This window comes from Anopheles merus, chromosome 2L (assembly GCF_017562075.2).
Source record: "Anopheles merus strain MAF chromosome 2L, AmerM5.1, whole genome shotgun sequence".
NCBI lineage: Eukaryota > Metazoa > Arthropoda > Insecta > Diptera > Culicidae > Anopheles > Anopheles merus.
The window spans coordinates 30,410,794-30,427,707 of NC_054083.1; the positions used below are offsets into that span (position 1 = coordinate 30,410,794).

At 44.5% G+C, this 16,914-nt stretch overlaps 2 protein-coding genes across 2 annotated transcripts in view; one reads left to right on the plus strand and one right to left on the minus strand.

The window, feature by feature from the left end:
* LOC121594831 (homeotic protein female sterile) overlaps positions 1-16,914 on the plus strand; it is a 147,878-nt gene that overhangs the window by 115,785 nt on the left and 15,179 nt on the right. Inside the window, exon 3 of the mRNA XM_041918534.1 lies at positions 12,008-12,198. Coding sequence (XP_041774468.1) covers positions 12,008-12,198 — 191 coding nt within the window. The remainder of the gene's footprint in view (positions 1-12,007; positions 12,199-16,914) is intronic.
* On the minus strand, positions 11,893-13,288 carry LOC121594830 (venom allergen 5-like). The gene is made up of 2 exons (XM_041918533.1): positions 13,018-13,288; positions 11,893-12,948 (listed from the first exon to the last, which is right to left on the minus strand). Exons 1-2 carry the CDS (start codon positions 13,180-13,182, stop codon positions 12,223-12,225), a joined length of 891 nt encoding a protein of 296 aa, XP_041774467.1. The 5' UTR covers positions 13,183-13,288; the 3' UTR covers positions 11,893-12,222.

Below are 16,914 nucleotides of genomic sequence, written 5' to 3' on the forward strand. Positions count from 1 at the left end.
CTCGTTTGGCAATCATTCGGAAAGGGCATGATAGTTTTAGGAGCGAGTGAATTTGCTCGACACATCGAAGCAGAGGAGCTTTGCATTTGGTTTAGGCAAACGAGAACAAAAAATTAAAAAGTAAGAAAAAGAAATCGGTTGAAAATGCGAGGATTATTCTAAATACCGAAATAATTTTTAAACAAATTAATAAATCAGCACACAATGAACTAAACTTGAAACAAGTGGAATATGTAAGCTTCTCCATACGATAACTTCAAATTTTTATTGCTTATCTTCTTGCTCATCCAACACATGGCTTGGTGGTGTCGTGTGAAGCGCTTATTCTTACGCGTCATAGTTCAAGAGTTCAATTCTAAAATTGACCACCACCACCAACTGTTCGTTGCGAATGTAATATTTGAAAACCTTTCTTATTTCCACCGTATGTTCAACAAAAACCGTACTAAAACATTGCTAGACACAAAAAAGAAGGCACTATTTGGCATTGTTATACTAACACGACCCTAAAGAACAGAGAAGCAAAAGAGTAAAGTCTTGGAAAAGTTTGCTCAAAAACACATTGCAAAAGCTTACTGCGCTTTTGACCCCTTCTAAATCACACGTAACTCTTTTTTGTACAATCTTTCTCCACATTCGGTGTCGAAAGCACAGACGAAAAAAAAAAACAAACTAACTCTACCTCACCTACTTTGAGAGTACATTGTAAGCCTTGCCTCTATAGATAAAACATGCGCTGACAGCAGGAAACATACTACCCTTTCTACCTCCCGCTGAGTTCGTGCACAGGGCAATGAAAAAAATCCCTCAACTTGAAACAAAACTTTACCACAAACTGAAACAACCAAAAATTTACCTTCTACATGGGTGTTTTTTTTTTGTTTTGGTCGGCCTCAGACGCGGTATCCAAGTTGCCGGAAGGGCTTACCCAACCGAGCTTACCGCTCAGAAGCTGTGCGCGCAGCCATGTGGACCCCATTTCGGCGCTGTCGACACGCAATCGAAACACCGAAATGCGCATATGTTTCAGCGCGCATTGACAACGGTCGGAAACCCTTGCTGCAACAATGTTGTCGTCTCTAACCTGCACGAGAGAGCGGCCAGCAAAAGCAGCAGGATGTGAAAACGGGCAAACATGATTGCAGTCGGCGGAAAGGCCCCCTCGAATTAAGTCTAAGAAAAAGTTCAAACCTCCCCCCAAAAAAAAAAGGGGGAGAAAATGACAAGAGAAATCAGTCAGTGACCGTTTTATTGGATAATCAGCCTCCCCTGTTGGGAGTGTATGTCTTTTTTTTTTTGGTTCGGTTTTGTTTGTTTGTTGTTGCCCAATCTTACCGTCGTCTTCTCCCTTCGTATATAAGTGCAATGCGACGGCGGAGATTTGCGAAATTAGCGGTTCGTGTGATTGTATTCAACCCACCGTAATCCCCCATCTTCTTCAATGTCGGTTAGCTTTTCGTCAATCAGCCAAATGTTTTCCTCTTTTCGGTGGATCGTCTTTCCAGCACGAAGAATGGATTAATGCGACAAAAAAAGAAAAGAAATGACACTATAATTCACTTCCAGAAGGTGCCAGAAGAATGCAATGCGAGATGACACTGCGTGCAACTATACTACTACTCCCCCGAGAGATGCATTTCGGGCCGGAGATGAAGAAATGTCACCGTCGCGGCCACTTTTGGCCATGAACCCCACATGAGCACCGGGGCAATAGCGTGCGCCAACCGCAACGGATTGGACTAACAATTGCCGACAGAGTTTGAAATGCCAGATGCAAAAATAAAATACACCGAAATCCGACCGACGGCCATCGGTGTTCCGGTGGGGTGGGGAGAGGGAGGGGAGGGGGTGATTTCGATCCTCCGGTGGTAACGAGTTTAATTGGATAAATGCAGTTTTTCGGCTGCAGCTTTTTGGATGCGAAGTTTGACCGCTTGCCTTCCTTCGTTCATTATTCACTTACGCAATGGAGCCGGTGACGTTCTGCAGCGGCTTGGATGTTGGTTTTTAGGGGGGCCGTTTGCGGCCAACAAACAGATGCAGTAGCAATTCTGGGAAGCTTTTCTAGTTGCATAATGCAACTCAATTATGCATTTAGCTGGAAAGCATTGGATTGTGCAATTTATTGTCTAATTTGTGGGGTATCAATTTTTTCACTTTGATGTTAGCAATAGTGGCTTAGAAACCAAAATTAAGGAAATTGTTTTGAATTCACATATTAGGATAGTTGAAAGCATAAAATCGATTCAACTGATAAAATAAAAAAATAAAATAAAAGCAGGTTCGTTGTCTGCTGTCTTTTATAAACTTTTTTCACTGCCACTTGCTTCTTGTGCAGGATACAAATTCTTTCTTGCCCTTAAAAAAACGAGCTCCCGGTACATGTGTCTGTCGCTGTCCGCAAAATAACAAACGACAATTTCTTCCCCCCCACCCCCGCACGCCCATCCTTTCTCTTCCCTTCATCGCCCCGAGGTCTGGCAGCCATCTTTCCGGTCGACTAGCGACAGTTCGACAGATTTATTCCGCCGGCACCATTCCGGTTCTCCTTCCGTTGACCTGTCAGTGTCTGTGTGTGTGTGTGTGTGTGTGTGTGTGTGTGTGTGTGTGTGGTGTGTGTGTGTGTGTGTGTGGTGTGTGTGTGTGTGTGTGTGTGTGTGTGTGTGTGTGTGTGTGTGTGTGTGTGTGTGTTGTGTGTGTGTGTGTGTGGTGTGTGTGTGTGTGTGTGTGTGGTTGTGTGTGTGTGTGTGTGTGTGTGTGTGTGGTGTGTGTGTGTGTGTGTGTGTGTGTGTGTGTGTGTGTGTGTGTGTGTGTGTGGTGTGTGTGTGTGTGGTGTGTGGTGTGTGTGTGTGGTGTGTGTGTGTGTGTGTGTGTGTGTGTGTGTGGTGTGTGTGTGTGTGTGTGTGTGTGTGTGTGTGTGTGTGTGTGGTGTGTGTGGTGTGTGTGTGTGTGTGTGTGGTGTGTGTGTGTGTGTGTGTGTGTGTGTGGTGTGTGTGTGTGTGTGTGTGTGTGTGTGTGTGTGTGTGTGTGTGTGTGTGTGTGTGTGCATACCATTTTTTTTCACTGGACATCCGGACGCAATCCAAAAGGCGGCGCGCCAGGAAAAGGGACAGTAGTGTGGTCACGAACCGTGTACTCGCCGACGGGCCGGCCGGCGGTTCGCTCCACCCGTAGACTGAGATTTCGCTGTCGGAATGTGTTTTATTTTTTATTAGATTTCATTTCCTTCCCTTTTTTGGCAAATTTTAAGTGTGCTCGCGTGTGCGGTCCGGACCCTGAGGCCCGTGGCTGCCGTGAATGATGCATGGTTGTGAGAGGGGGGGGGGGGCTACTGTAGCAGTAGGTTTGTCATGCGAAAGCAGCATCATCCGTGCGACTCTGACGATGGCCATGAACCAATAATAATAGCAAAAGAAAAAGCAAAAAAAAAAACCGCACTCTCACAAAATAGAAATACTCTCACACTCTTACGGACATTTCTCTTTTTTGTGTATGTGTGCTTGTGTGTTTTCCCCTTGCATGGGGTGTTGTTTTCCCACTTGTTTCATCCCATCAGTTGCTCATCAGTTTACCGCTCAATGGCAAAAGTACATGCAAAAGAGTTGTTGATTTTTTTGGTCCGTTGTGTGTCGGTGAAGCCTTCCCTTACTTTTTGCGGCACAATATATATATATTGCTTTGGGTACCCTAAAAAGTCAAAATAAATGTTGCCCGTGTGTGTGTGTGTGTGTGTGTGTTTGAATATATCTGTGTGGACTTTAGATAATTGTGTGTGATAGAGTGGTGCGGCGCGTGTGTGTGCGCGCTATTTGGCAATGGTTGATTCGCTTAGCTTCGCCGAACGCCGTCACACACGAAACACGCCGTCGACCAGACGGAACAGCTTAAATACTGGCCCCCACTACCCCAACTTTGTTTCTCACCCACCCTCCTCTCCACCAGACGACTGGTCGGCTGTGTTCGCTGCTTGTGGCGGTGGGCCCGTTAGACGGAAGTGTCGAAAATGTCCTCGGTTTGTCCGTGTCTGTCTCGCTGTCTGGCTGGCTGGTTAGCAGGCTGTCTGTCTGCCCTTCAAACTGTGACCGACCAGCACCACCAGATCATCGAGCAATGAGTTTTCGGTGGAAAGGGGTGAGTGTGTGTGTTGTTTGGTGGGTGGGTGGTTTGAGTGTTAGGTAATAAAAATCGAATGAATGAGTCTCGCGGCCCGTTGGCGGGCGGCCCCTCTTCTGCTACAGCTCCCTCCAAACTGTCTAGTTCCGTTTGTTGCGATGAAGTGTGCCTGTGCTGTACGTTGCGCTTATGCAGAGATCAAGCGAGACAAAAAGAGAGAAAAAGAGAGAGAGAGACAATTGCATTAGCGAGAAATTAATGAGTGCGATGATGGATCGATCGGTTCGGAGGAGTAGGCGTAAGATAATTGTCAAATATTGATGATGGAATAAATTATCTCCTGCTGTGTTATGGGTGAAGGTCGAATCTTTTTGCGTTAATTGGTGTTTTAAAATCAGGAGATTTTTTCTTTGATTTAGTCTCAATTAATGTTTGATGTATCAAACGAGTTCCAGATCTGAACTGAATATTGATATGGATATCCTTAAGTTTTTCTTCAAATATGAGCTCTAATATCTCTTCGATTAAAATCCTTGAAATGCCTACAGATAATTCCCAATTAAGCTCAATGGTTTTATGCTTTGTTGAAGTGCCATATTGGGATTTTGCTGAAAGAAGAGTTAAACAATAAGACACCTGCAGTGCTCATCCTCTTTACAAAACACGTTGGAAGATGTTTTACGTTGTGAAATCCAGAATGCATTGCAAAAGTTTCAAACTTGCTCACCCAAAGTACTCTTCAAACGCCTTTGCCAAAGCAAAGGATTTGACCAATTTTTAAAGATTGGAATAACCTATTCGTATAAAAATTGTTGAACATCTCTTAGCCTGACCTTTCACATTATCTCGTCCTCTTCCAACCTTCATTATCGTAATATGGATTGACGGACTAATCAATACGGTCGAACTCGAGGTTAAGTTGTAATGTAACACTAACATTATTTCTACACGATAATGAGATAAGCATTTAACACCAGAAACGAAACCGACACCAGTTTACAGGGTTTTCCAGGGGTTCTCATAGTTGTGGGACACTTCCTTGACTCTTTCTTATGCGAAATGAACTTCATATGATGGAAATTGGACTCTATGGCACCTTTTTTGGACAGCTCTTATTGGAAATTCCTATTGGATTTGTCCAACAAGGGTGCTATAGAGTCCAATTCACCTTACATTAAGTTCATTTCACGTAAGAAGCAGTCAATAAAGTGTCCCACAGCTATGAGAACTCCTGGAAAACCCTGTATTGTTTCTACGAGTACGACGACTGTCAAAGATCTGTTCCATTAGGAATCAGTTATCAATTTGTCTTACATAGCATTATTTGTTCGTAAAGCATTTTGATAGTCACTAACTGAACGTTTGTCTCGATTATTTTTCAACCGTTAAGGCTTTTGTCCCATCCCCAGAATATCCCCAATAAAGTGATCTTAAGAAACATTGTGAAGGCATGCCAGATTGTCCAGTGACTTTTCAATGACATGAGCATCACTTTGCAAATTTCAATTTTCTGATCAAACAGTCCGCTCTGATCTATAATCAAATCCTTTCTACTATCAAAACATTGTGCCTGAGAATGGCTTGCATTTAGATCCCAAAAACCCGTGAAAGCTCGGTAGCACACGGAGGTCGCAATTTCGCGTCTTTTGCTCGAAATGCTCTGCTAGTCCTCCTTCACTGTACTGCTCTATTTCACAGTCCCCGTTCGGTGGCGAGATGTGATGAAGAAAAGTTTCGCGACCTAAATATCGATTTTTTCGCTCGTCCCCCGTCCTCATCTCGCATTATGCACACATACACACACGCACATACATAAGCAAACGTTTGTTTCTAGCCCGCGGGTTCAGCTTTTTTTTATAGGTTGAGGTTGGTGTTCCCTCTTCTTACGCGTCAGTGTGTGCCTCTCTTATATGTGCCAGTCACCAGCAGCGTTTCCGGGGGTAAACGTTTCCACTGAAAGATGATGCACCGCATGTATGTGTGTGTGTGAGGAAGGCAAAATGATGGCGCAAATGAATTTTTCGCTCATGCTCTCCGGGTTCATAAAGAGGCTTTCCAAACCCAGTCGACTAGGCCGTGGACGCAATAAAGAGGAGAAAATATGATGAGGGCCCATCACCACCGCCGCTACGCGGGAACCGAGTTCACATAAGGGAACGTATGTGAGTGTGTGTGTGTTTTTGTATTCCACAAGGACGGAACCCTCTTCGGGATATCCCGTCACAGCTCAGCCAACACGCCACGGGCTATGTTTTGCGGGAGGTCAGGGTTTTTTGTTTCCTTTCCTTTTTTTGCCTAGGAGTTTGCAGGAAAACGGCATGTCTGGGGCAGCGTCTGCCGTCTGATTTAGGCCGTGTCTGACTGTGTGGGGACGGCGGCGCATGCGCATAGGCCCGTTGCATACATCCCATGCTTTTAGTGGCGGTCGAGGAAATCAATTGTCAGACGGCTGGAAAAATGTCAGCAAAAGCTCTGCCGGAAGCGTTAGTTGTGGTGGTGCTGTACATGGGGTGGCGGAATTCGTGTATCTGCAATCTCTCGACGTTCGCGAACAGGACATCCAGGCACACTGCTCATGCGAAGCAAAGAACTGTTTCGAACGAAGCGGAAAGGCGAAAGAAATGACAGCTTAAAATGCATTTTTATAGCACCTTCTGGACGTGGATCGTTGGGGTTTCGGTTGATTCCGCCTACACCACCTCCAGCTTGTGGTGGTCAAAATCCGAATGCTGAGAGATAACTGCTTTTACTGGTGGCTTCAATTTGTATCGGTTCGACTTTAACGACGAGCAATTAATTTAATCCTGCCGTCTTCCCGGGGCTCCAATGGCGATAAACATTAGAATTTGAATACGACGGCTTGTTCAACCTCCACCCACACGCTCGGGTGTCCGGATGTGCAAATGCCAAACCGCTGCCAACCCAACTCGCGGTAGAGATTGATACATCCTACTGGCTGCTGCTGCTGCTGGGCCGTTTTATTGGACAATCTCAACGATTTCTCGACTGCATTTAGTGAGCTTTTTTTTGCTTCATCCGTGTCTGGTGCTGCTGCAGTCTGTTTCGCTGTCGTTCGTTGCGGATGGATCGATAGAGTGAGGGCGAAAAAAAAAGAAAGGAACCATTGTTAGTGTGCAGGCCGGAGTGACGTTTGTCCTTGTCGGTTGTCGGATAATTCGAAAATAAATTGAATCCTCTCCAGCAGTTGAAGCGGTGGGAGTATGAGGGTGTGGGGATGGGGGATGGGATGACAGTGAACTTTTGGCAATGGCACAAACTCTTGCGCCGCTCTCCCTTTCCCCCCGACGAACGCGGGGTGATTTCCATGGCGACCTAAATTAAATGAAGAAAACCACGAAAACGAACATTTTTAGCTCCAAATGTCTGCCGTTTTTTGCTTGCCCAAAAGCTGTGTGTGTGTTTGTGCCTGGCATTGAGATTATAGAGACACGTTTTGATTGGGTTTTTGAGAGGGGTAGTAGAGGGGGTGTGGGGGCGTTTGTATGAAATTAACATCATTCAAACGCGCGCTGGGACGGGAAAAGGACGATCTGGCAGAGTTTGGACTGCACTTCGGAGCGTCTGGTTCGGGCGAAATTTGATTGGATTCCATCGAAATGTGTCTGGCTGGGTTTTTTTTTATCGCTAGAGATCGGTTCGGCTCGTGATGCATCGAAAACCATTGGGCATGGGGGGATAAAGACGACTCGCAGAAATATATGTATATATTTAAGTTGTTTGAAATTGAATTTGGATGTAATAAATACTCAAACAAATTAAAAAAAACAGAAAGTTAATTTCTAATCTCTAATACCAAGAACAGTATCTTACAGCCTGTCCAGCACCGTTTCCCTCGAAAAACAAATCGAACAAATACACGGCCGGCGTCAACAGCTGGCCGCGCGTCATGCGCCATTTGTTTGACGCGCCACGTCATGCGGCTTAATCGGCGTAAGCCGTCGTAGTAGCAATACAAACGTCACCAGCCGTCCAGTCCAGTCGATAATAGTTTCCGACACGTCTGATAAGCACTTTTTATTTGCCTAGACGTTTGCGTCACCGCAAAGTAAATGCATTACAAACGCTACAGATGTCGATTGCTGGTAGAACAGAATTTTCCCTCCACGTATGCGACCCGAAAGGAAGGTCGCATTTTATATTTGTTATTCGTGTTTAGTCACATGCTTCTAAATGGTGTGAATCATTCGGGGCTGTATATGTTTTTTTGGGATTAGCGTGTTTTGAGATTGTGATTGGGACAGTAGTAATCTCCAGCACAAACATTTGTATCAAACAGTGCAACATTGTACGTTCAAAAATAACTATTTTATTTTTATCGTTATTATCTGAAACGATTTGTTCGCAATTTGTTTTATCGAGTTTGCTGTAACTAAACAACATAGGGTAAATGTACCGATAGTGGTGCAATTTGTAATGGGTACCGCTGTGCGTCAATGCATTTAAAGTGTCAATATGGTAAATATATTTGAAATTTTATCACATTATAATTGAAATACGTTTTAGCTTCCCAAACACAAACATTACTACCATGAATGTATGAAAATTTCATATTTCTCATGCCACACCGTTGTACTCATAATGTTACTATGGTTCCTATATTTATCGTAGCATGTTCCTATTGAAAATGGGGGAAGTCAAAGAAATATAAAACAAAAACTTTATACAACTTGAATGGCTGCGTTTTGAGGCTTGTTTCATATTCTTCGTCTATTTGGCGTTACGTCCTAAGGGGACGCTGCCACGTAGTTCCACGCTGCCGGATATTCAGGCCTTGTTAAGGGGAAGGTCCAACGACGGGAAAGTTGTTAAGTCGTGTGAGTTGACGATTGTATCACGGGACCTTGAATTGTGTTTGATAATTTTTTAACATTACATTTATTTCTAATACTTTTTCTGCGAAAGTAATACGAGTAGTCAGAAAACCCCTGGTTTGTTTTCCAAAATTGGGGGCCTTCACGATTCTAGTAAGTTTTTTGTATGGAGTTTGACAGTTGGAGGCTGAAATTATGTAAACACTCCATACAAAACCACACAAAAAACTAGCCTGCAATTTTCAGTCTAGATTATTCTAGCCACAAAGCTAGAATTAGAATCGAGTACCGGCTCGAAAACAAAGTGTACATTTATCCCAAGGTGCATTAAAGAAATCAGGTAATCGAATCTGGAATCAAAGTGTATGTAGTCCAGGTGGTCTCATAGCATTTTTTATAACCAATTTTGAACATCACTTTTTGACAGAACGAGTGAAAACTTTTGCTCCAACGAGCTTTCTAGAGGCTTGAGGAATACACAAAACACTCTTAAAATCTTCATTCAGAAGCAGAAGCGATAAAAATCAGCCTTCTAAATTCATACACCTTGGGATAAGCCCACCTGTATATTATACTCACATATATAGCTGCTCGAAAACTGCTATACAATGCAAACAGCTGACCGGCTGAAATTTCAGCCTACGAACTTCAAACGGAAAGGGCCCCATTAACTGGTTTTACTGATGTTATGCCTTTAGTCACTCTAGGGACATGCCTGTCTTCTGTTGCTATAGTGGGACTATAATAATAAATGTGAAAAATTTAGAAGAAAAAAAAACCAAAAGCCAAATTTTGCGCGATTATGGGTAAATCAATTTCAATACACAGTAGTTTTGTAATATTTACAGTGTTAACTAAAACATAAGATTGCTTTGGTGATGCTACGGATTTCCAAATAATATTGATACATTTTACAAGGAAATGTAGTTTTAAGCTACTATACAACAGAATGGCATTATTTAACTCTTAAACTTTTTGTAAAAGATCAGACGATATTTCGTATTCTACACCTACTATCGGTACTACCACCAGTATAGGTACATCTTTCCTGACATGTTATAGCGAGTAAAAATGTTTCGCTTCAAATTATAGGTTATTCTTTATTCAACGTCAATTCCTCCGTCAACGTTAAATTCTATATTTATGAAACAATGTACCAATTTTTCTGAACATCTTCCCTTTGCTAAATCCTAAACCATTGTGCTAAATCCTAAACCAATTCAACGACTGAGCTTGCATTTTTTGTCAAAGAATATTTAAAAAAAGAGCTGAGTTCAGTTCAAACGATGCATCGCAATTATTTACACTGGCACGAACTGCTTTTCTAAACAATCTCCTCTTCATCGGTCGTTCAAAATGCATTCGCTGCAATAAAAAAATGCACCGATCGTCGTGATCACTGAAGTTCACTTTGATTCATCGTGAAAAGATATAAAACCCACCACAACTCACGCCAGCTTATATTTACATAACAAATCCGAAGCCAAAAAAAAGCTTTCATTCTTCTCGCCCATCGACAACAACGCTCCATCGTGAGCTTTAACGTAACAAGACGCTGTGCGCTGGTGTTAAGGGATGGTGGGTGTACACACCACATACCACCCTTATCTTATCAACTTCGTTTCGCTGCCCGTTCCACTGAAGCCACCTCCCGAAAGCGCAACTCTTGCTCGATTGCACGATGCCGTTTAATGCCGACCGACAGCCGGTACAAAACGGCGAGCGCAAAATGAATGCACACACTACTCACGACGATTGTGTCTCACCTTATTGGTAGCACACACGGACACGCGATCGTTTGCTGCTACTGCTGGCTACTGCTTACTGCCATTTCCATCATCCCAGGGTCGATTTTCGATCGTTTACATCGCGGAATAAAACATCCGCTTAAATGCAGTTTTGTTACCGGCGGCAGAGCCAGTCTGACGCGCCACAGTGTGTGTAGCAACAGCAGCAGCAGCAGGAACCCGTCAGCCAGACCAGACATAACATACAGAGAGCGAAAGAAGAGGCAGAGCCAAAGGGGGGGGGGGGGATAGCAAAAGCAAAACACAGCAAAACCTACGTACGAAAACGCAAAATCAACACTTCACGTCGGAATGATAATTACGTCGTGTGTGTGCACCCCGGGATGGAGGGGATGGAGGCGAAGGTTTTGAAGGTGCGTTTGGAAGTGGCAATGATGCACATTCATTGCGATGAGCATTCGCTCTCCCCATTTCGGGTTTAGCGCGACTGCGACGAGACGGATCCCCTCCGATAGGTTTTTTTTATTTCTTTTGTTGCTTTTCTCACTCTGGGCTCTGCTGGTTTTTTGTTTTTTTTTTTTTTGTGGGGCGGGTGTCTGCGAGCGGTTTTGGAATGGGAATGCAATGCGATGAGCCGGACACCCGCACTATCGCCATATGTAGCGCACAGTCCTCCCGCCGGACGCAGACACCGCAGTAGAGCCGAAAGAGGGGCCATTAGAAATCGTAGCACGCTACAGACGAAACCGATTAGTGTACGTTACCGCCCACCCCGACCCTGATGATAATGATGGCCAGTTAGGAGAGCCACATGACTGTCGCACGCGTGTGTTGTGTGTGTGTGTGTGTGTGTGTGTGTGTTTGTCGAAGGTGGAGGAAGAGGGCGTGTTAATTTTGGGTTCGCTTGACCGTCAAGACCGACGAGAGAGAGAAGTCGGTCGCCAGCATTCTAAGGTCGACTGCCGGTGCCATTAGACTGATCGTTTAGCTACCAGCATGCGTGCGATCGGTAGCCAATTTGTATCACGCTGGTTAAACTGCCGGCAGCGCTATCTGTCGCATCGGGGGACACACTCGCCGTCTCCAAGAGCTCAATTATTGGCCAACGCGCGCGAGGCTTTCCAATCATGTCGTGACACGGTTAGTGTCGCCGCAAGGACACTGTGACACGGTTTCCGAAGCAAGTAAAAGTCGGTGGCTACACAGTTGCCTTATTGGGGGATAATTTTCTTTTGCCAACTTCTCTTACAAAGATCTATTTCTTCATTACAACTCCCTAAAACATCGTCTTTTTTGCCCTTTTCTCACCTCCAGGCTACATCTACGGGTTGGTGTCGTTCTCCGTGCTCTGCGCCCTGGTCCTTGGGCTGTTCGGCGTGTTTCGCTGCCTGCGTGCGACGACCACCGGTACGCGAGCGACCGCCGAAGCGCTGACGCTGCCGATCCAGTTCCTCACCGACGATCTTGCTCCTCTAGACGCCAACTTGAACCACCTGCCGGTACCCGTAAGTATTCAAACACGCTCCTCCCTATAACAGCTCCAACTGCTGGTGCAGTGTCGTTTGCCAAAGCCAAACCAGCGGAAGCATCGCCGCCACCAGACGGGAAACCCGCCGGCTCACCGCACCATCCAGCTCGAACGTACAGAGCCCCTCGAAGATTTTGCTGCGCAGGGGAAAGGTACGGGGACAGCGCCGTGCCGGCAGGCCCAGCTCGGCACTCGGCTCGGCAAGCGAGTAGAACGGGAAGTAGTTGCACACGAGCTGGAAACCGTCGCGATACTTGGCCGCGGCACACCCGACCCGCTCCAGGCTGGCCCAGGTCAGCAGGGTGAAGTTGTTCAGCACCGAGTACTGCATCTGCAGGCTGGCCGTTATCTTCGGATCGGGCGTTTCGTCCTTCTGCAGATACCAGTTGCGCAGGACGTCAAATGCGTAGTACTTGGGCAGGTAGCGCTCGGTCACGAACGCTTTGCTTTGGCGCACGTTGCGGTAATCGCGGCTGTAGACGGAGGGGTTCTGAAGCTGGGTGCAAGGGTCGGGTTCGTAGCGCTCGCAGCTGGCCAGATGTAGCCGGGCCATCCGCGCCAACTCAGCGTCCCAGACGAGCTTCTTCATGTTGGTGACCTGGAAGCGGATCGCAAACCGATTCCGCACGCCATTGTGCGCGTCCAGGATGGTGGTCCAGAGGTCGGAGTTGCCAAGGAGTTGCTGGAAGTTGGGGCAGTGCTCGGGGGAGCGGGCCAGAATGGTTTGCTGTAATGAGAAAGGTCAGAAATTGATTATTCAGTGAAAATTTGTAGAAAAAAACTGGTTCTTACTTACCCTTTCACACAGTGTGTGCTGCTGAGCTCCGGGACATTCCAACTGACAGTAGTTGGTGTACTCGCCGGAGAGGAAAATGGAGCTCAGATGGTGTTCTGTCTCGCCGGCAGTAAGGTTCGCTGCCATTAGAGCCAGCAAGAACCTGCAGAGTATCATGAGCTTCATGACTCTGTTTGTGGATCAGTGGGCTCGACTAATAGAATTTTCTGTTTTGCAATCCTACTCTGTTATGACGTGGTTGTCAAGAAGTAGCCTACTTTGATCAATTATTTAAAGAATGTTGATGTTTTTGAAGATTTTTTTACTAAATGGGATGGATTGAAAAAAAAAAGAAAAAGAGACAAGACTAATCGTAAACCCCAAATACAGCTCACTAAATGTATGGTGTACTCAACCTTTGCGCAGTATTTTGCCAATATCGTAGCCAATTCTCTAGCTGGCTAGAGCTATGAATGCTGGATGCCATTCAATGTGTAATCTTTCTTAGCATCTCTTTTGTTTCAACATGAAAGATTATCATATGTTGTCTGTGCAACAACGTGATACGAAGTCAAACAATTTATGGTACATCTATCTAAGAAACGGAAAACAAGTGCCAAATAGTTTTTAGGTTTTTTAGCAATACGGGTAACTTGTCAGGCTAAATTTTAATAAACAACAAAGCCTGTTGTTGGGCGACATGAGGTCCATAGTCATCAATCGTAATAAAACAACCCAGAAAGTTGTATCCTTTGGACAAATTTTGATGAGCGAGTTGTCTGTAGGTTAATTGTGAACACTTGGACATGATATTGAATTATATAAATTTCCTCAAATAACTTTTCTAATCAACTGTTTGAGAGCCACTGCAGGTGGGCTATAAATCGTGTTTATAGGCAATTTTTCGTTTGTATCAATTTTATTTATTTATTGTGCCTTACTAGTTCAATTTTAATTGCATGCTATTTATTGAATTTTGCTTTTTGATAAGTTTCGCATGGAAAAATGTTCCTCAATTCTTTAAAAGAGTATTTTGTCCCATGCTGTTTTTTGTAGAAAGTTGTTTTTCATTCAAACTGTAAGCCTGTTATCACACATCCAACGATTGCTTTCCTATTGCATTTTTACTGCTTGAATGATGCACACCAGCGCCTACTGCAGTGCCAAAGTTAAGCTATTGTTTAGTCTTTCAAACCCTCTAGCCCTTAAAGAAAGTGTAAAAAATGCATTGGAACGCACTTTCATCCATTATATTCTGGGAAGTAAACCCCGTTACGCCAATACTTATTTACGCCCTGGAAGGAGGGGGCCCATCGGACACCGCCGACCTACTTGGGCGTCTAGTTTCCCGCGGATTTCTTTCGAAATGGCGCGTCGCGCGTCCCGACCCGGCCCGGACAAATAAAAGAAAAAAAAAGAAACAGTGACAGTCAACAATTTCACCAAAACAAAGTGCGCACTGTTGTTGTGTCGCCAAAGCCCTCCTAAGGCTCGGTAACCATTTCTACGAACTACCGTTGGCCGTCGGGCGACCAACAATCGCGAGTGGGGTGACAAACACAGTCTAATGAAATACGCCAGCAATGGCCACAGCAACGGATCGAATGAACAACCATTTTCTCACAGCAGCGGTTTGTTCCCGCTTTGCGCAACTAACGCGCTCACGCGACGATAGGACGTGACAGCTGAGTTGATGGAGGAGTGAGGGTGACAGGTTGGCAGAAAAAAACGAAGAAAAAACAGCATAAATAAATAAACAAATAAAAGCAGGCCAACCCTGCGGTGCAGAGAATCGGGGCAGTATGGGCGGAGGTTTATCATTTCCCAAGCGAAAGCGAAAGTCTCAGTGGCATGTAGCACACACACACACAAACTGCATTCCCACCAGCAAGCAGCACACCAATGATGGGTGGGATATGCAATAATCGAGTGACAAACCACACCACACCACGGGGGCTGGCAGACGGCAACGGCGTTTTGTTGGAGGACCATTTGGTGGACCGTTGCAGCGAAGGCGAAAAGGCTAATTTTAATTGCTCGCATTAAAAACGATGGCAGTATTTTGATGGGTGGTTGAATAATAAATAAATCGCTTTACGCCGTGTTGCGTGTGGTTCGAGCTGACCGGATCCGAACGAGAAGACCAACGTGCACAAGAGTAAAGGGGACTTGTGGCTTTAATTTTTCATCGCAAGTTTTTCCTCCTCCTGTGCCATGATTGGAATCGTGAGTTTTTGTTTTCTTTCTTTGGCCTTCTCTTGATGATTGCACGTTAGCGGAGACACTCGCGGTGGCTTTCATCGACCATGCGTCTCCACGGTCACGGGAATGCTTTGCGAACGGGAACGATTGAGGCGATTGCGGCGACAGACATTACTGGGTCAAGGATGTGGGAATGGTTAATTGTTGCGGCCAGCTGAGAAACGGGTTAAGCACGGGTTGATTTATTTCAGTTCTATGTGTTTATTGGGAAATTAATAAACAATTACAAATGTTTGCTCATGGGACAGTTGTTTATGGGTTGTTTGTTTTGCTGCTCTCAGACTTTTTCCTCTGAAATTGCACGCTTAAAGCAAGTGTTGTATTAACTACTAGCTTTGCTTTAATTTACTTTCTTTTGATTGACGTTACTTTTAGTTTAGAGATAAAAATAATTCAAAATAACACAACTAAAACGCTTCATCAATACAACATGATAAATATTCATTTTAAAGTAAGTTTTGCGAATCAAATTTCTCTAAAAAGTGGTAAATATTAAAACTGTGGACTCTAGATAAGTAAGGACTCTAGACATTGGTTCATTTAGTAATAAATTACTTTTTAATTACTTATAACTGCGTGGAAAAGCGTGGAACAATTCAATTTAACAAATTAACAAATAATAGATTGTGTCCTGTTTATTGCCATAAGTAATCCGACGATGGTTATGTTTTCAAAATAATGAGTTTCAACAATGAGCAATTCGATTACTTGTTACGTTTTAGAGCATTGTGATAAGAAATTTTATTTACTGCAAACGTATAAAAATATTTTAATTAGATTTTTTTGAATTGTTAGAGTATTGTTTAAATTTAAATCATTTATTTCTAGCAACTACTTTTTAAATTCATTGTTTTATGAAATTCTGTACTGGTTTGGTTAAACGCTATGCTGTATTTTAATATTGTCTTTTCACATTAATTAACTTTTTTTTTGTACTAAAAATACAACACAACCACCTTTGTCCCACCTGATGGTTTGAAAAACAAAAACACCTTCTGCCCGAACCACCTTCGAGTAGAATTAACACACCAAAAAGGCAAGAAATAAAACAAATTAATTCGACGACGCTGCGAAATAGAGACGTTAACGTCGATCGAGAGCGAGACTTGCACTTCGTTGGCAAACTGTTACGGACGCCCACCTGGTCGCCCATCGGGCGAAATGCCGCCCCGGATCCGCAGGTGGGCGAGAGAGGCGACAGCACTTTGTGATGGTCGGTGGTTGGCGGTATATCATGTTCCATAAGCCTTCCATCCTCCCCGAAAAGGGGATGCATCTTGACGTGTCGTGGCATTTTTTTCCAGCGACGCGCGCGTACGATCATCGATCACCCATGCCGCCGGCAAAGCAACCACGCCGAACCTGAAATCGAACGCAAAGCAAACACGATACATCACACTCGTGGGTCTCTGGCGAGGCTTCCTTTGGGCCTGGAGATTGGACGTTTTCCCTCCCTCTGTTTTGTTGTTAAGTTTTGTTAAGAGATGCCAGGGGGGGGGGGGGAGGAGCAGGGAGAGATGGAGGAGATTGCTTGTTAAACTGCTATGATTTGCCATTTATTTTTATCAGCTTCATTTTCGATGCATTCTTTCCGCTCTCTGCAGCCTTCGCGATCGTGTCGTCGTGTTTCCGTACCGTTGCTGTTGTGTCCAGCTC

Bases quoted from the DNA above. Each gene is read 5' to 3' on its own strand.
- LOC121594830 (XM_041918533.1), bottom strand. From the start codon at position 13,182: ATGAAGCTCATGATACTCTGCAGGTTCTTGCTGGCTCTAATGGCAGCG. The intron at 12,949-13,017 runs GTAAGTAAGAAC...TTCTCATTACAG, and splicing joins AGCACACACTGTGTGAAAGG to CAAACCATTCTGGCCCGCTC.